Here is a 19,768-nt window from a genome sequence, read left to right on the forward strand (position 1 = left end):
TAGCTCAGAGCAACGCAGCCAACAGAGTCTGTGTCTGAGAATTACTCTTCACCAGGACCATCAGGCTTCTCTCCTCTCCTCACATTTCTTCAACTTATGCAGGTATAGTCTGTGATATTTACTATTTATTTTAACAAGCTCCATTAACACACACATGAACTAACAGCAATACAAAGCATGTTCTGTATGTATAACATAAACTTTAACATTCACACAAACTGTTGTCAAAATCAAACAAGTTTAGTATACCATTATACATATATATATGTATAATGTATATATGTGTATAATATATATATGTGTATAATATATATATATATATATAGAGAGAGAGAGAGAGTATATGTAGGTCTGTATGTAGATTGTTTTTCACTTTCACTTTTGTACTCTGTACAGTGTTACAACCATGGCAGCTGCCAGCTGTCTGCTGACTGAAGAGCAGTTTCTGTGCTGCATTTGTCTGGATGTTTTCACTGATCCAGTCACTGTACCATGTGGACACAACTTCTGTAGAAACTGCATCACACAGCATTGGAATGTTAACCGCACTCAGTACCGCTGTCCCATGTGTAAAAAACACTTTAAAACACGGCCTGAGTTGCCTGTCAACACTTTCATATCTGAGATGGTCTCTGAGTTCAGACAGTCAGCTGGAAAGAAAAGCAGTAGCAGCTCAGAGATACAAGTGGCCAAACCCGGAGAACTTGCCTGTGACATCTGCACTGGAACGAAACTTAAGGCTATAAAGTCGTGCTTGACATGTTTCGCCTCCTACTGTGGTATACACCTGGATCCTCATATGACAGCTGACCCCCTGAAAAGACATTTACTGACAGATCCTGTGGAGGACATGGAGGCCAGGGTGTGTACCAAGCACAAAAAACCACTGGAACTGTTCTGTAAGACTGACCAAACATGTGTGTGCTCACAATGCACGGTTTCAGGACACGTTGCACACAACATTGTTTCTCTGAGTGATGCATGTGAAGCAAAGAAGGCCAAGCTGGAGCAGGCAGAGGCTGAAATCCAGCAGATGATCCAGCAGAGACAGCTGAAGATTCAGCAAATTGAGCGCTTAAAAGTGCACAGCAAGGAAGATGCAGAGAAAGAGATAGCAGACGGAGTTCGGATCTTCACCTTTCTGATGCAGACTGCGGAGAGAGCCCTGAATGAGCTCATTGAGATGATCGAAGAAAGGCACAAGAAGACAGAGGAAGAGGCCGATGGCTCCATCAAGGAACTGGAACAAGAAATCTCTGCACTGATGAAGAGAACTGTTGAGGTCCAGCGGCTGTCACGCGCTCAGGACCATCTTCACGTCCTCCAGAACATCACCTCACTGACCAATGCTCTACCCACCAAGAACTGGACAGAGGTCAAACTGTGTCCACCCTCATATGAGGGGACTGTGATAAAAGCTGTGGATGAGCTGGATGAGATGCTTAGCAGAGAGAAGAAGCAGCTGCTTCATGAGGCCAAGCTGAAGAGAGTCCAGCATTATGAAGTGAATGTGATTCTTGAACCCAATACAGCTAATCCCTGGCTTGTCCTGTCTGATGATGGGAAGCAAGTCAGGTGTGGTCAGGTGAGGATGGACATGCCCGACAACACAGAGAGATTTTCTCTTTATGCCACTGTCTTAGCACAGCAGAGCTTCTCCTATGGAAGATTTTACTACGAGGTTGAGGTCGCAGGGAAGACTGACTGGACTCTGGGAGTGGTCAAAGGGTCAGTGAACAGGAAAGGAATAATCCCGCTAAGTCCGCTGAATGGCTATTGGGCTGTTGGTTTGCGGAATGGAAATGAGTACCTAACTCTAACCAGTCCAGTTATCAGCCTCAGTCTGAACTCGAGGCCTCAGAGGGTGGGGGTGTTTGTGAGTTACGAGGAAGGTCTGGTCTCCTTTTATGATGTAGATGCTGCAGCTCATCTTTACTCCTTCACTGACTGTTGCTTCACTGAGAAACTGTGTCCCTTCTTCAGTCCTGGTCTTCATCATGGTGGCATGAACTCTGCACCTCTGATCATTTCACCTGTTAAAGACACTGATCAGATCTGATTGTTCATATTTTGTATTAGTATTTTGTCATTTGAGAAGAGGACGTTATCAGCACTATAGTGTTACTGCTGTGAAAACACACATCAACAGATTGTCACTTCAACAACAGATAAAGTCAGCAGAAACCTGGTGTGGGAAAGTCTATCTTATCTTATTTTATCTTATCTTATCTTATCTTATCTTATCTTATCTTATCTTATCTTATCTTAACCTGTGGAATTTTACCAAATAATGACCTCTGAAGTGCCACCCATGTATCAGTATTTTACTGATTCAAATAGTGACATGAATGGAAACTCCAGTTATTACACATACAACACTGAACTCATTTTTGGCTTGATTACATAATTTATGGTTTTCACCCTCTTCATTATGGAATATACTATAACTCGTCCTTTCATTTATATGACCTGGTAACACTGTGTTTTCATGGACATGTCAATAAAGCAAATTCGTTAAGATTATGTGTGTGTGTGTGTGTGTGTGTGTGTGTGTGTGTGTGTGTGTGTGTGTGTGTGTGTGTGTGCGTGTGTGTGCGTGTGTGTGTGTGTACCATACCACGGAAAAATAATAATGCTAATGTTGTAATTATTTTTGATTCACAATGATTACAATTATATATTAAAAAAGAAAAATTAAGAAAATCAAACAAGAATGTTGTCTCATTTCATCAAGTCTTAAATGTTTACACATGTTGATGTTCTGACCTGATATTAGGTATATATCGTAGCACTGCTCCATCATGTTCCTGTGATGGTAAGCTAATATCAACAAAGTTGTTTATTCATAAGAATAGTAAGACATCAGTGATGCTTCAGTCATGCTTCTGTCAAAAATGGAACAAATTCCATGCCTTACATACTTACTTATTGTTTTTTCAATAAGTTTAAACACAGATTACACAAGAGTGCAGTGCTTAGTTGAGTGCTTGATTGAATAAAAGAATGAATTAGATGTAATTAATCACCAAAAAGCCATGGTATGTATTTTCCCTCTCAAGCCATTTCTAGGCCATCACCATGCATGAACTAAGCACGTCTCTCTCCCTAACATATTCTGTCACTGTCTGATTTAAATCCAGATGGCTTGTTGATACCATCTAGTGTTACAGTTTTATTACTACATCCTACTTCTGTCCACCAAACCACAGAAAAAACAAAACAGCACAGATTCACTCCAGAATGGAGCCAGTGTCCTGCTCAATGCAAGTCATGACAATATACAAGCAGTACACTTCATTTAAAATGATCTGCTGTGCTACTGAAAGGATCATATCGATGAATTTTGACTGAACCTTCACTGAACCTTAAATAGTATCCTTCTACATGGAAGTTGTGATAGTTTGGACATCTTTAAATTGCAGTCTGTGGTTTTATTGTCATACTGTGGCATTATGTCAGCTTTGTACATGTACATTATAGTTCTTTTTATAACCTTGAGTATACATAGCTTTCTCAGTCTACTGCCTGTAAACAGGATGTACTGCAGTCTAGGTAAAGCTAAATGTATCCAAATGAAGTCTAATTTATTCCTAATCCCACCAATATGGCTCTTATCCAAGGAAAACACACATAAATATAATTTGTATGTTTTTTATTTTGTATCTTAAATGTTGAAGTTCAATTTAGGTTCACAGCAGGCATTAATAGTAATAAATGTGGATGTGTATCTTTACATATCTACTTGCTGGCATACATACATATACAATAGACACACACACAGACACACATGTGAGTACAGTGGCAAGCTATGAATGAAATGAAAATGTAATGTAAGTAAACCCATTAGCATTTTATATACTACATTATAACAAAGTCTGTCACTTGTTTTAGTGTTTCTAAAGTTTGTATTTTTGCACCATTTATTCAAGCTGGACAATTTCAAAGAAAGTTCATAGTTCATTACATAGAGATTCACACACAGAAAGGTGCTCTAGATTCTTCTAATATTCAGAAGACCAGCTCCCTCTGTGATGTTACACTGCAGCGCCACGCATCTGTGGACAGAACAGCTTTCCCATTCAAACTGATGTCAGAAAGAACAAGTAAGTTATTGTTGAGGGATTCTTTGTTGTTTGTAGTGCATAGAGCTTAGCTTAGTAAACACGTAAAACTGTCAATCACTGTTTATCATACATACAGCAATATTTATAGACTGTATAATATGTATATAGTACATGTATGTGGCGTAGAAAATCTGAACAGTGTTCACTGTGTCATAATGTATGTCCTGCTGTATGACAGATGTCAAACTCAATGTAAAAATGATTTTAATGATAACTGCATTACAGATGTACATATCCAAACATAAAGTATTCCAAAATGTCATATACATATAAGTCATGTCATATACAGTATAACACAGAATTGTTCAGCCATAACGAGCATTCTTCCCATTCCTTACTTGAACCAGTACATGTAGTTAGACTGGGAAGCTGGAAGGCACATATTGTTGCTGCAAGCACCTCCATAGCTGGATGGACAGGCTGAACAAGGAATCCCCACTCTGTATGGGGCCTCTCCTATCCAGTTTCCCCTAGACAGAAAAAGAAACAAGATAGAATCATTTTCACTTAAATAAATCATTTTCAAAGAGTTCTGCATGTCTGGTGCTCAGACATGGCACAGACATATAGTTGTTATTAAGACTGCCCTTTCCTGGTGTTGCAGTGTTCATCTGTGGTTCTGTGGCTATAGTTGGCTCTGGTCAGAAGTGTGCTGTGTTGCACCTGTAACCTCACTCAACAGTAGTGAGACACCATGTGGGAGGGTCAACACAAACAGTTGTTGAGTTGCTATTTATTGGATCGAGGTTATGTCCATGCCACAGAATGCACTGGAGAATGGTAAATTAGGTTGAGAATTAGCCTGTACAGTGTGATGATTCTTATGAGTGAGGAAATTACCACCCACATGGTAGAAACACCATTAATATCACTGACACTGCCAGCAAACAGCTAATCCAGTTTGTTTTGTAGCCATAATTCCTGTCAGAGATAAAGGCCTTACTTGTTTGTGATAGGCTAGAAATGATCAGGATGGAGTCTTTAGTCAAGCACAAGCTTCAGCATTGAGATACAGCAGACATGCTGTTACAAGGAGGAAAACGTCTTTCAGCTAGATGGTCTTTACAATAAGAGATTCCCACTGTTGGAATATTCTTCCATTAAGTATAGAGACTCCTACCTGTCCTTTGCATAGAATCTTAAAATTACCTACCTACCTTTTGATTTTATGTTGTCATGTTTTAACTGCCTGCCCTGATTGTCTGATTAACATTGTTTTCCATGAATACCCTTTATTGTACACAGACATATTTACTTCTTCCATGGCTGTGTACATGTACATTGTGTATTACTTAGCTACACTTTTTGTTGCATGCACGCACGCACATAAATTTCAGAACAATGATAATCAGTGCAGCTTTATACACTGAGGGTCACATACTTAGGTGAGTAGTTACAGACAAGGAAGGTGGCTTCTCTCCATAGAGCTCCCCACACAAACATGTTGTAGCAGGTTTGCACTGCACAGCCCACTCTGTTGGTGGACGCCCACACCATCTGAAAAAAAGACAAACAACAGCCATGAGGACCGGGGAAGAAAAATTGAAGAACAGAATAGATACTTTACTGATCCCTAAGTTTTTTTTATATTTTTATAATAATATAAAACATTTTTATTTTCAAAGCCACTTGATACAGTCAATTGCAATTTTTCCAAGTCTTGGTCTTTTACAGTTCCATATAAATGATCTAAACCAACCATTCACTGTCTCAATAGTCTTACTATTTAGTAGGACTCATTCAAAATTTGTAGAGCCTTGGTAAAATATATCAAAGAGACTCTTCTCAGCAGAGAGTGGTAAGGAGTACCACCTCTCTAGGTCATTAAGCAAAGGTTGAAAGTTAGTTTTAAACATCCTTTGTAGTAGAGGAGTAATAAATATAGCTAAATAAACCAAACCTTGTTGCCCAAAAACAACCCATGTTGAAACCCACTTCATAATTTTTTTACCTAGATCAAATTCAGTGAGTTAGAAAAACAAAAAAACACATTCTATAAGGTTGAATGCTTTTTCTGCATCCAATGACACTAACATACATTAAGATTGTTTTGTTGATACAGCTAAATAATGTTGAGTAACCTTCTAACATTACTACATGAGTTCCATCCAGTAACAAACCCTGTCTGGTCATTATTAATGACCATTTTGTGAGTGTTTTTGGGAAGAGCTCTCTTCTCAATGGAGTGATTAAATATGTCAAGTAAAGGCTTTACCAACAACAGTGATTAAATTATTTATTATTTACAGTATTAAGTTGTTTATAAAAATCCAAGCAAAAGCTGTCAGGACCCAGAACTTTTCCTGATTGTACAGTAAAATGCTAACTGCTTCATTTACTTCCTCCAGGCCCATTCAATACTGTCTTTTGTTGGTCATTAGGGTTGGGCAGAGTCAAGATTGGAGAAAAAGCTCTCCATGAATCCCCTGCTGGCTGCTTACTTGTGTATAGCTTTTCATAGAATTCTGCAAAATGTTTATATATGCTGTTGCTATTCATTTTCACCTGACCAGAGACATCTTTAACTGAGGATATGTTCTGCAAATCTACTCTTGACCAGGCTGGCTAAATTTCATACGTCTATTATTAATGGACCGCCGGTAACCCCCACCACTCATACTACAAATTCCACAATGCACTGCAAACAGCTGACACACAGGTCAAGACCTGTGCACCACCACTAACACCATTGCTTCGGTTGTTTATTGACACACTAATCAGTGGTCCAGTGGTCCAACTTTGCGACTTTGACGCTATATTTAGCGACTTTTCAGACCCTCTAGTGATTTGTTTTTATCCCAAAAAGCAACTAGCGACAAATCTAGTGACTTTTTCTGGAGTTATTGGAGACTCAATGAGTAGCGGGAGACCTTTTTTTTCAATGTTCTGCACCACCTCCGCCAACCTCATTATACTCGGAGATATGAATCTTCATGTCGACTCCCCTTCCTGCCGCTCAGCAGCTGAATTCCTACAACTACTGGACTGTTTTAATCTCAGCCAACTTGTCGATGTCCCTACACATAATAAAGGTCACACCCTTGATTTGGTCATCACTGATTCCGTCCCTCTCAGTAATCCACAGTCCTATGATCTAGGTGTTTCTGACCATAAAATTATCTACATGGAAGTGCTATTTCCGTCACCACTCACCAGGCCACAACGCCAAATCCGTTTCAGAAACCTGAAAAACATCAACCCTGCATCCATGTTCTTTGACCTTCAGCATCTCCTCTCAGTTAATTTTTCAACAGCCAATGACGCCGTGGACTTCTACAATAAAACCCTGAGCAACATCCTGGACTGATGCACCAACTAAAACCAGACTAGTTTCCTTCTCCCGCACAGCCCCGTGGTATACAAGCCAGCTACGCAAAATGAAGGCGGCTGGGCGGGTACTCAAGAGGCGTTTCAAAGCCACAGGTCTCACCATCCATAAGCTGGCCTTCCGGGAACATCACTTGAAGCAGCTTTTCTCAACCGTCAACCACTTCCTCAACCCACAGTCTCCCTTACTGCCAGAAATAACTGAAGAATACTGTAACAAATTCATGGCCTTTTTCAAAAATAAAATCGACTCCATTCGCTCTGGCCTCTCTGGTTCCTCCACTCTGCCTGCCATGACCACTGAACCACAAACTGTGATCTCCCAGCCCCTAAATTCCTTCCCTTATGTCTGCCTCCCTTAGGTTGAGAACATCACCCGGAGAATGAAACCCTCCACCTGCACTCTGGACACCTTTCCAACATCCTTGGTTAAAGATAACCTCTCTGCAATCAGCCCTTTGATAACCACAGTAATAAACCTCTCCCTCCAGACTGGATCTGTCCCTGCTGCCCTCAAATCTGCCATAATTAGTCCGCGTCTCAAAAAACCCACACTTGACCCAGAAGATTTTGCCCACTATAGACCAATCTTAAATCTCCCATTCCTTTCCAAAGTTCTTTAAAAAATGGTTGCTGCTAATCTCTTTTGGCAATGCACAATCCCAGACACACACGGTTACCTGTGGGGTCCCTCAGGGGTCAGTCCTGGGCCCTATCCTCTTCAATTTATACATGCTCCCACTTGGCCGTGTTATCAATCGCCATGGAATTTCCTTCCACTGTTATGCAGACGACACACGACTCTACATAAAAACTGGCACACACCCCTCCCCAAATTCTCTATCATCACCATCGGTATCAGCTGCCCTGCCGTCACTCTCAGCTTGTCTGTAGAAGATAAAGGCGTGGATGAATCTCAACTTACTTCATCTAAACAGTTCTAAAACAGAGGCTATTATTGTGGGCACCCCTAACCAGATCCAGGCATCTTCCAAAACCAGCCTCACCCTCTCTGGTCATGACATCCCCCTCTCTTCATCAGTAACCAATCTTGGTGTTAGATTTGATCCCCACCTCACCTTTGAAACTCGTATCAAACCCCTCTATAAGATCTCCTTCTACCACCTCAGAAATATTGCCAAACTCTGCCCAAATCTCACCCTACCAGACTGTGAAAAACTAGTCCACGCCTTTGTCTCCTCCAGACTTGATTACTGCACCCTGCCTATGGAATGCCCTTCCTGACCATCTGAGAGCATCACAGACCCTTGAAAGTTTTAAAAAAAGGACTTAAAACTTTCCTTTTTTTCCACATCATATCATTTTTAACGTTATTTCTTCTGTTGTGATATACAGTACTTGTTTCTTTGTGTGCGTATATTATGTGTGTGTATTGCAGCACTTTGAGATTTGCTTCAAATGTAAAGTGCATTATAAATTAAATTTATTATTATTATGATTTTCTGAGTTTAGAAAAGTCACAGCCCTCAGGCTCTCTAGTAGGGGTATTATTTCAGGGTGCATCCATGGTATCACTTGCACAACTTCAAGAAAAGTATGATCTCCCCAGGCATGAGGGGAACTACTCTCAATAGTGATGTGATGCCGCTACATCTGCAGTTGAACAATTACTCCTCCTTGGCCCAGCTAGGAAATCCATTGCTCGCTTTCACAATGTCTTAAGCCAGACTGATGTGATAAATGTACAGGATGTTATGCAGATGTGGCAAGGTGAACTTGGTATAGATATTGATGAGGATAAATGGACGATATGGACTCAAACAAAGAAAATGTCTCTGTGTAACCGTGCCAGATTGCTGCAATTTAAGATCGTGCACCGTTTACAAATCTCCCCTAACAAAAGACATAAAATGAACTCTCAACTCTCACCTGTATGTTTAAAATGTAAAATCTCAGTGGGCACCTATACTCACTGTATCTGGTCTTTCAAGCATATTGGATGGTTGTTCTGCAAGATCTTGAAAATATATTTGGTGTTGTGTTGCAAATGGACCCTCTTTCAATAAATGTTGTGAAATCTGTGGAATTGTTGTATTTTTGACAGAAAACATGAGGTTTAAAAGATATATTTAAAAATATATATATATATTTAAAAACAAATCAACGTCATCTATCGGGCCAGATATAATTGATGACAGGCCAGTTTTAATTGCAGACCCCTGGTCTAGACCAATGTTGTACTGAGTGTTGTTGTTGTCTTATTGTTGTTGTTATGTTAATATATAAAAAGCTCAATAAACACACTTGAGAGAAAAAATTTCCATTTTAAACAATCATGAGGTGAAAGAAGTTTAAGTCTATGGAGGTCCCTTCTTTAGACATAGCTAAAGGCAAGGCAAAGCAAGTCCCCACTTGGCAATTTCTTTTTAAAAAACACTTTAGAAGCTTTTCCTGAGCTTCTTTAAGCCATGTTACGCACCTGCATTGCTCCAGTACTGGTGCCCATTCTGTCTCAAACCTCCTGATCTCAATGCTCCGAAACTCCTGTGGTACCAGTGTAAACCCTAACACTCCTCTGGTGCTCTGAGTTCACAGTCTGGACAGTCAGGCTAACAAACTGAGCAGTAACATTATCTAACAGCAGCTATGGTTGTCAGCAGTTTACTTCACTGTCCATCAGGAAACTCTGTAAATCACAGAGAGTTGAGGCAGAGCAGCCAGAGGACAGAATCATCAGAGGGAAAACCAGAAAACATTTTCTCAATAAAATATGATCCCGTTTCACCAAAATCAGTCAAATAGTTGGTGGTGTGTGACTTAGTGCTGTCAAATGTTACATACTGCTTGTGGGAGATTGTACATGTGGAGTGGGAATAGCCATTCACAATATTCATAGTAGAAAAGTTACATAATGTTGCTTTAAATTACCCCTGTTGGGAAAGTCCATTAGAGTCCAAGTTCACAGCTCAGGGTACGGCTGTGAAGTGTAATATCACTGTGTGCTCTTTAGCTGCCTCCATAAGACAGCTGGTTTGAGGTATCAAGTTAGAGATAGTTCACTTCACATGTTGTGCTGCTTTTTTAACTAACGCAGATGAGAAGCCAGTTATCCCTAATTTTAGCAAATTTGCAAGAAGTTGAATCATATCAGGACCTGGGCTTGTAGAAGCAACTGATTCTTTTACATGGCAAGTATAGTAATTTCTATAACTTAGTGACTTAAGGGACTGCTATTCTTTATACCATGAAAAAACAACCACATTGTCTTATTAACACACAGTATAATATGAGAGATATGACTATTACTCACACACAAACTGACAGAGGTGTTGATGACGTCCCTCACCTGTGTGTAGTGTGTACACATGGGTCCATAGCAGAGCAGAGGGCAGCTGGGATTGCAGAAGCGGGGGTAAGGGAACACATAGTCATTGACTTCATCATACCAGGGTTTGACCAGCTGCAGGATAGACTGCCACCTGGTGGATAGAGACACAGATCACTGATTGATACTGAGGAGCCAGCATCAGTGGGTGTCTCAGAAGTGTGCTTTATTGCACCTTTAACACCACCCTAACAGTGATGTCACACAGGTCAGAGGTGCACCATTGCAAGGACATGCTAAACATGTACCAATATATTTATGTTACATGCATAATTTGAAGAAGCTCGGATAAAGGCAAATACCAAGCTGAGTCTTATATTTGCTTTCTTTGAGTCTTTGAGTCGTTCTGTGTCCACAAAGTCTCTGTATCTGTGTTACAAGGGGAAGGAATTACAGAAGGCATTTCCTCATCTTGCATGCAAACACACAGTCACTCTTGGTCCATCTGGACTAGGACTAGGACAACACTTTAATCTGATTTTTAACCCTCTGGGGTCCGAGCAATGGTTTTTCATGTTTATTTAGCTATCATTTATTTGTCCTTGCCAACACTAATAGTTCTGGAACAGGACTAGGAATGCACTATTGACAAGCAATAATCATTTTTTATGCTATATATTTTGTTTAGGTCGATACAGTATGTACATCTACATTTATCTCTATGTTTCCATTTGAAATAAGAGTCTGTTGACTGTCGCTTTTTCTCGGCTTCACATTCTAATATAATCAAACGTAGTAGTCTTCACCCACTAAAACAACACAGCTAACCAGTGAATCCAGCATTTTATGAAATACAGATTATCTTCATGGATTATATTGAGACCAAGCTGACAAGAAGACTGTAGACACAAAATGTCATATTTCAGTTTGGTGTAATATTTTTTTAATAGTTCAATTCAAACTCCCTCTATTTAAAAAAAAAATAAAATTTCAACACTACAGGTACTAATGCTAGGTACCTGTAACTGGTAATAAGATAAGCTGATTGTCAGTTTCTAATAGCAGCATGCAGTGAATAAACTATTTGTAATTAAACTATTAAACTACTTGTACAAATGTGTTTTCTTTGTTACAGTGAAAGATAGATGACGAATGTAACATTAACGTAACAATTAATGAGTAATACATGTTGTTAAAAGTCCCAGTGCCCTCATCAGCACTAATTAGACTCATGTCCAATGAAATTACTGTTTTATAATATTAATAATTTCAATAATTTTGTTATAATAATATTTCAATATTGGGCGGTGGAGCAGTGGTTAGCATTGTCGCCTCACAGCAAGAAGGTTCCTGATTCAAACCTCAGCTCTGTGTGGAGTTTGTATGTTCTCTCCGGAGAATCAGAAGACAAGATTGGCGGTTGCCCTTGGGCAAGATACTGAACTGATACTGAACCCCAAATTGCTCCTGCTACTGAAGGCTGTGCCATCAGTGTATGAATGTGTGTGAATGGGTGAATGAGATATGTAGTGTAAAAGCACTTTTAGTGGTTATCAAATCAAAATTCAAAATTTTTTACAACGAATGACAAAATGACAATGAATCACAATGAATGATAAAATGACCACAGTAGCAGATATGGTAGCAATAATGACAGTAATAATATGCGTAGTAGACGTCGTGCAGGATCACGGCAGCAGCCACGATCCACGAGAACCTGCTGGACGACAGTGCACAGAAACTCCGGGGAAGTTTGGTTAGTAACATGCATTAATGAGACATGTCCACAGATGGTAAGAGGGAGAGAGAGGGGGGGAGAGAGAGAGAGAGAGAGAGAGAGAGAGGGTTTTCGGTAAGAGAGATGTGACTGCATCTTCAACCAATACCGTGCCTGGCTAGGCATAACCCTGGCGGGAGGGGGAGTCCCCTGGAAGTCTAATCCTATGGCAGCATAACTAAGGGATGACCTGAGCCAGCCCTAACTATAGGCTTTATCAAAAAGGAAAGTCTTAAGTCTATTCTTAAAGGTGTTGACCGTGTCTGCCTCCCGAACCCAGAAAGGTAGTTTGTTCCACAGAAGAGGAGCCTGATAGCTGAAAGCTCTGGCTCCCAATCTACTTTTGGAAACTATAGGAACCACAAGGAACCCAGCGTCCTGAGAGCGCAGTGTTCTAGAGGGGTAATAAGGTATTATGAGCTCTTTTAGATACGATGGTGCCTGACCATGAAGAGCTTTGTAAGTAAGGAGAAGAATTTTAAATTCTATTCTAGATTTAATAGGTAGCCAATGCAAGGAAGCCAAAATGGGAGAGATGTGATCTCTGATCTTGGTTCCTGTCAGAACACGTGCAGCAGCATTCTGAATTAACTGCAAAGTCCTAAGAGACTTATTAGAGCAGCCTGATAACAAAGAGTTACAATAGTCCAGCCTTGAAGTAACAAATGCGTGGACTAGTTTTTCTGCATCCGCCTGAGAGACAATGCGTCTGATTTTAGCGATGTTACGTAAGTGGAAGAATGCAGTCCTCGAAATTTGTTTTATGTGGACGTTAAAGGACAAATCCTGATCAAAAACAACTCCAAGATTCTTTACAGTGGAGCTGGAGGCCAGGGTGATCCCATCTAAAGTAACTAAGTCTCTAGAAAGAGAGTTTCTGAGGTGTTTGGGTCCAATTACAAGAACTTCAGTTTTGTCTGAATTTAACATCAAAAAATTGTAGGTCATCCAACTTTTTATATCCTTAAGGCATGCTTGGAGTTTAGTTAACTGATTGGTTGCATCAGGCTTGATCGATAAATATAATTGGGTGTCGTCAGCATAACAATGAAAATTGATAGAGTGATTCCTAATAATGTTCCCTAAAGGAAGCATATATAAACTGAATAGAAGTGGTCCAAGTACAGAACCTTGTGGGACTCCATGACAAACTTTGGTCTGCATGGAGGATTCATCATTGACGTGAACAAACTGAGATCGATCTAAAAAGTACGATTTAAACCAGCTTAGGGCGGTTCCTTTGATGCCAATTCGATGTTCCAGTCTCTGTAAAAGAATTTGATGGTCAATGGTGTCAAATGCAGCACTAAGATCTAACAGGACAAGTACAGAGATGAGTCCTTTGTCTGATGCCATTAGGAGGTCATTTGTAACTTTGACTAATGCGGTCTCTGTGCTATGATGCACTCTAAATCCTGACTGAAAATCCTCAAATAGACTATTGTTATGGAGAAAGTCACACAGCTGATTAGCTACAGCTTTCTCAAGTATCTTAGACAGAAAGGGAAGGTTTGATATCGGTCTGTAGTTGGCTAAGACCTCTGGGTCTAGAGTGGGCTTTTTAAGAAGAGGTTTAATTACAGCTACCTTAAAGGACTGTGGTACATATCCTGATAATAAAGACAGATTAATCATATCCAATAACGAATTACTAACTACAGGTAAAACATCCTTGAGCAACCTGGTTGGGATGGAGTCTAAGAGACAGGATGACGGCTTAGCTGCAGAAATGATTAAAGTTATTTGATGAAGGTCGATGGGGGAAAAACAGTCTAAATACATATCAGGTTTTACAGCTGTTTCAAAACTTGCTGTATCAGAATGCAGATCAATGTCTGTTGAGGGCAAGAGGTGATGGATTTTGTCTCTAATAGTTATAATCTTATCATTAAAGAAGCTCATGAAGTCATTGCTACTTAGACCTAAAGGAATAGATGGTTCAGTAGAGCTGTGATTCTCTGTTAGCCTGGCTACAGTGCTGAAGAGAAACCTGGGGTTGTTCTTATTCTCCTCAATTAAAGAAGAGTAATAGGCTGCTCTGGCATTACGGAGAGCCTTCCTGTATGTTTTGAGATTATCTTGCCAGACTAGATGAGATTCTTCCAGTTTAGTGGCACGCCATTTGCGTTCAGATTTACGTGCCTCTTGCTTTAATTTACGAGTCTGCTGGCTATACCATGGTGCTAGCCTTCTTTGTTTAATTATCTTCTTTTTCAGAGGTGCAATAGAGTCTAGAGTTGTCCGTAATGAGCCTGTAATACTATCAACAAGATGGTCTATTTGTGGGTGGCTAAAGGAAGTAGACAAGTCCTCTGTTACAGTTAGACATGGCATTTGATTCAATGCTGAAGGAATCACTTCCTTAAATTTGGCTACAGCACTATCAGATAAACATCTGCTGTAGAAGCTTCTACACAAAGGCTTATAGTCCGGTAGTATGAACTCAAAGGTTATTAAAAAATGGTCAGACAGAAGAGGATTCTGTGGGAAGACTATTATATTATCAATTTCAATGCCATATGAAAGAACAAGATCAAGAGTGTGGTTCAGACAATGAGTCGGTTTATTTACACTTTGACAAAAGCCAATTGAGTCTAATAGAGAGATAAACGCAGTACTAAGACTATCATTGTGGTTGTCCACATGAATGTTAAAATCACCTACAATAATTACTTTATCTGTTTTAAGGATCAAGCCTGATGCAAATTCTGCAAATTCAGATAAAAATTCAGAATAAGGACCTGGAGCTCGATATACTGTAACAAATAAAATTGGCTGTAAAGTTTTCCAGGTTGGGTGAGTGAGGCTAAGGACAAGACTTTCAAATGAATTATAATTTAGTTTAGGTTTGGGATTTATTAATAGACTTGAGTCAAATATGGCTCCAACTCCACCACCTCGACCAGTACTTCGAGGAACATGAGTATTATAATGACTCGGAGGAGTGGATTCATTTAAGCTAACATATTCATCCTCCTGCAGCCAGGTTTCAGTGAGGCAAAACAAATCAATATCATAGTCAGATATTAATTCATTGACTAAGACAGCTTTAGATGACAAAGACCTGATATTCAATAGTCCACATTTAATTCTCTTATTTTGGACTGTTGGAGATGTTGATTTAATTTGTATTAAGTTTTTATGATGAACTCCTCTTCTGTTTGTTTTATCTTTAAATAATGTAGGTGGACGGGGGACAGACACAGTCTCTATACTAAAGGACTGGGTGGGCAACTGCTCTAATGGAGGCGCAGAGAAGCGTGTAAGACTGCAGCTCTGCTTCCTGGTCTCAACTCTGGGTTGTCGACATGATTTTGGTCAGCTAATAAACTTGGCCATATTTCTAGATATGAGAGCTGCTCCATCCAAAGTGGGATGGATGCCGTCTCTCCCAATCAGACCAGGTTTTCCCCAGAAAGGTGTCCAATTGTCTATGAAGCCCACATCGTTTGCTGGACACCACCTCGACAGCCAGCGGTGAAATGACGACATGCGGCTAAACATGTCATCACTGGTCACATTGGGGAGGGGACCAGAGAAAACTACGGAGTCCGACATCGTTTTGGCGTATTCACACACCGATGAAACATTAATTTTAGTGACCTCCGATTGGCGTAACCGGGTGTCATTACCGCCGACGTGAATAACAATCTTACTGTATTTACGCTTATCCTTAGCCAGCAGTTTCAAAAAAGACTCGATGTCGCCCGCTCTGGCCCCCGGGATGCATTTAACTATGGCCCCCGGTGTCGCTAACTTCACGTTTCGGACTATGGAGCTGCCAATGACCAGAGTTGGCCTCTCAGCGGGTGTGTCGCTGAGCGGGGAAAATCTGTTTGAAACGTGGAGCGGTTGGTGGTGTACCGTGGGCTTCAGTTTGGGGCTATGCCTCCTTCGAACAGTCACCCAGCCTCCCGGCTGCTCGGGAACTACCGGGGGACGGCTAGCTGAAGCTACCTGTGGCTGTACCGCACCGGCTACAGGGGACTGGCTAACTATCTGAGCTACTGACTGTTCGGTGGTGCGGTACCGTGCCTCTAACTCACTGACCCTCGCCTCCAAAGCTACAAATAAACTACATTTATTACAAGTACCGTTATCACTAAAGGAGGACGAGGAGTAACTGAACATGTGGCACACAGGGCAGGAGAGAGCAGGAGAGGAGAGAGACGCCATTGCTATAGCTAGGCTAGTTAGTGTGGCTAACAAACTGGTGAAACTATCAGATTGTGGTTACTACAGTAAAGAGACCTGTTCGTGCACAAACAGAACAAGTCTAAGGATAGTGCAGAGAAAAGTAGATAGTCGCTGATGTGAGAAATACATGTAAATCTGTTTAGGTGAACAGAGCAGAGAGCATCGCGGCAGTAACACGATATCCGGAAATGACACAATACGTTACCGCAAAGCACGTTGTTGTCGGTTATATAAGCGCTATATAAGTACAGTCCATTTACCGTACTCCGGCTTCCTCCCACAGTCCAAAGACATTCACTTCATGTTAATTAAGATTAATTGGTGACTCTAAGTTGGCCATTGGTGTGAATGGTTGTTTGTATTACTCTATTTGCTCTGTGATAAGCTGGCAACTTGTCCAGGGTGTACCCCACCTCTCACCCAAAGTCAGCTGGGATGACCCTGATGAGGATAAGTGGTTACAGATAATGCATGGATGGATATTTCAATATTTAGGGAATGTTATGTTATTTGTAACATAGCTACATGAAAATAAATAGCGTTTTAAAGGTAAACCTCCAGTAAAATGTTGATATAACATTCATTATTTTGAAATTGTGTCATAATTGTTGTATTTTAGTGTAAGTCAATTCAATTTACAGCTGTGAAATAACAGCACCAACTGCATCAGTAAAAGTATTTATGACAATAAAAGTATTGCACATGTGCAGAAGTTTAATCATTAATAAATTATTAAATATTGTGTGTAGGTATGTGTGCATGCATGTGTATGTTTGTGTTGTAACTACCCTCCGGTCCTGACAGATAGGTTTTGTCCATAGAACTGCAGCAGGTAAGCTGGTCCATGTTCCCACAGACATGTAGCAGCCCAGGCTTCAGCTGTACTGGCCAAATCATTGTCCCATACCTGTAGACAGACACTGTAGTCAGAACTGAAGAGACTGCGGCTGTAACATGTCTGTAACATGTAAAAATTCAAGTTGTATTGTGATGATTTTTAAATAGATGGCAATAAGGCTTTCTCACATTGTCTCATGACAGATGTACCTTTATCAAGTGGCATTTCTTGTTTAGTTTATCACAGTCTTTTGACCCAACAGCAGCAGATAGAAATCATTCTCTGTCTTTGATATTTTATATTCATCCAGCATTCAGGCATAATAAAGAAGAGAAGTTTCTCAAACGTCCACTTGAGGCTGGCTCCAGAAGGTACAAAAAACTGTTTTGGTCCGTTTTTGCTCAAGAAGATTCTTAACTAAGGGAAATGATCCAGAAGTATTTAAGTGTTAGTCATTAAGGGAGCTGCTCAGATTCTCTGAAGGTTAAGGAAAGGTTCCTTTCTTATCTACACAGGACATACTGGACCGTTCTTTACCAAAAGGAAAGGAGCTAATGCTGTCCTAAACTTCCTAGTAGGAACAAAATTTAAAGAGGCATACCACTGTAGTTTTACCATGGAAAACCTGTGCACCAACTGAGCACCCATTTTATGGTTGACACATGATACAAAACTTATGGAAATCCTAGCGTGATTGACTCAGCTCCAAATCCATATTATAAGAAAATACTATACTGTATACATATCACTTATATCCTAATATCATTCTCTTTGGCCCCTTGCTTAATTTCTTATTTTTATTTTATTCTTTTAATAGCTCACCTTTCTCCACTTCTCCACTCCATCTGAATCCTATTTGTTTTGGTTCTGGTTCAGCACAGTTTGAGTAATTGATGGTTAAATGTAGCATTGTATCAATTGTAAACATCTTTTTTTAGGAGGTGTGGGGTTTTTTTTTTTGTTTTGTTTGGAACAGGAGATCTTACTTGAGTTGTTCAGCACTGAGTTTGTCTTATCAATGTGCTGTAAATAAAGCTGTTCCCTTGTTGTTCTCCTCTTCCCTTTATTTCCTGAGTCCTAATGGATCCTCCTCTACATCTTTTCTTGACCTCATGACATCATAGAGTGTGATTCCCAGTTTGATTCGAGTGTTAATACACCAACATGTGCAGCAATACACCAGCAAAGACAGTGAAAATACATCATATTAAAACACTAATTCATGATGGGGAATCCAGTCATACAGTGTGTGTTGGTGACACTTTTGTGTTTACTAGAAAACTCTTCAGTGCACCTGCGTGGGGACATAACAGGTTTCACTGAACAGGAGCTTCACTCCTCTCAGTGTTAGCTGAGGACTTTTAAGGCTTGATATTAAAACATAAGAGTTATGGAGCCAAAGTATTGATGGTGCAAAAAAGAGTCAAATATCACACTTAAATTTTAACGGAAGTTTATGGATTATCATCATTAAAACAACAATCATTTCCTCCTGCATGTAGTCATATTATCAGTGTTCTTAATGATGTTTGATTTCATGATCACAAAACTATTTCATCTAAATCCATCCGATAACTTGGCTGTTATCTGATTATATTGTTTGTTCCATATGAAGTCAGCATTGATGACGTCTATTCCCTCTTACCATGTACTCCATGTTTGCAGCAGGTGGGAAGACGTTGGCTCGGACCTGGTTGTGATAATCCAGGATTGCCACCATGTCGTTTTGACTGATGAAGCGTCTCCTCCGCACTCGGTGGACCCCGGAGGGCTCCGAGTCCGAGGGGTCCGAGCTCAAGTCGGGTAGCTGTATCTGTGGAGGCTCCGTGTAGTTCATCAACTGTCCGTGAACTCCACACAGAAAGACTGCACAGGTTAGATAAGAAACTCTCATTCTGACACTTTCCAGATCTCCGTCAAGGAGCCGTAGAATTCACCTGTAAACTCTAATGTGTTCAAATGTCTTCTGATCGTTCTGCTTCAGCATATATCCAGCTGCTGGACTGTCTCCGTTGAGATGCTTTTATTCTGGCGAGTGTCTGAGAAGTGACTGGGTACAGCCTTCCTTTCAAAATAAAACAAGCTGCACAGGGTGAAGTTTGGGTGTAGCTTTCAGGAGAACTAAAAAAAAAAAAAATATATATATATATATATAATATATATATATATCTATAGAGAATATATATATATATATATATATATATATATGAAAAAAACAT

General features: G+C 40.1%; 2 protein-coding genes across 3 annotated transcripts; one reads left to right on the forward strand and one right to left on the reverse strand.

The window, feature by feature from the left end:
• LOC104937109 (E3 ubiquitin-protein ligase TRIM39) lies at nucleotides 1–2,518 on the forward strand. Of its 2 annotated transcripts, none has more exons than XM_010753263.3 (2): nucleotides 1–102; nucleotides 397–2,518. In XM_010753263.3, exon 2 carries the CDS (start codon nucleotides 407–409, stop codon nucleotides 2,057–2,059), a length of 1,653 nt encoding a protein of 550 aa, XP_010751565.2. In that variant the 5' UTR covers nucleotides 1–102; nucleotides 397–406; the 3' UTR covers nucleotides 2,060–2,518. The 2 variants fall into 2 exon arrangements, with proteins under 2 accessions (XP_010751565.2, XP_027138222.1); XM_027282421.1 differs by having other exon boundaries at nucleotides 9–107.
• Nucleotides 2,519–3,794: 1,276 nt separating this feature from the next.
• LOC104937110 (peptidase inhibitor 15) lies at nucleotides 3,795–19,557 on the reverse strand. The gene is made up of 6 exons (XM_027283505.1): nucleotides 19,195–19,557; nucleotides 17,500–17,618; nucleotides 10,759–10,891; nucleotides 5,506–5,621; nucleotides 4,463–4,594; nucleotides 3,795–4,055 (listed from the first exon to the last, which is right to left on the reverse strand). The coding sequence occupies exons 1-6, from the start codon at nucleotides 19,441–19,443 to the stop codon at nucleotides 3,992–3,994; spliced, it is 813 nt and encodes a 270-aa protein (XP_027139306.1). The 5' UTR covers nucleotides 19,444–19,557; the 3' UTR covers nucleotides 3,795–3,991.
• Between the last annotated feature and the right edge of the window lie 211 nt (nucleotides 19,558–19,768).

This window comes from Larimichthys crocea, chromosome X (genome assembly GCF_000972845.2).
Source record: "Larimichthys crocea isolate SSNF chromosome X, L_crocea_2.0, whole genome shotgun sequence".
Lineage (NCBI taxonomy): Eukaryota > Metazoa > Chordata > Actinopteri > Sciaenidae > Larimichthys > Larimichthys crocea.

Bases quoted from the DNA above. Each gene is read 5' to 3' on its own strand.
- LOC104937110 (XM_027283505.1), bottom strand. From the start codon at position 19,443: ATGAGAGTTTCTTATCTAACCTGTGCAGTCTTTCTGTGTGGAGTTCAC. The intron at 5,622-10,758 runs GTGAGGGACGTC...TCTTTTTTTCAG, and splicing joins TGTGTACACACTACACACAG to ATGGTGTGGGCGTCCACCAA. The intron at 4,595-5,505 runs GTATGTGACCCT...TTTTCTGTCTAG, and splicing joins GTCTGTAACTACTCACCTAA to GGGAAACTGGATAGGAGAGG.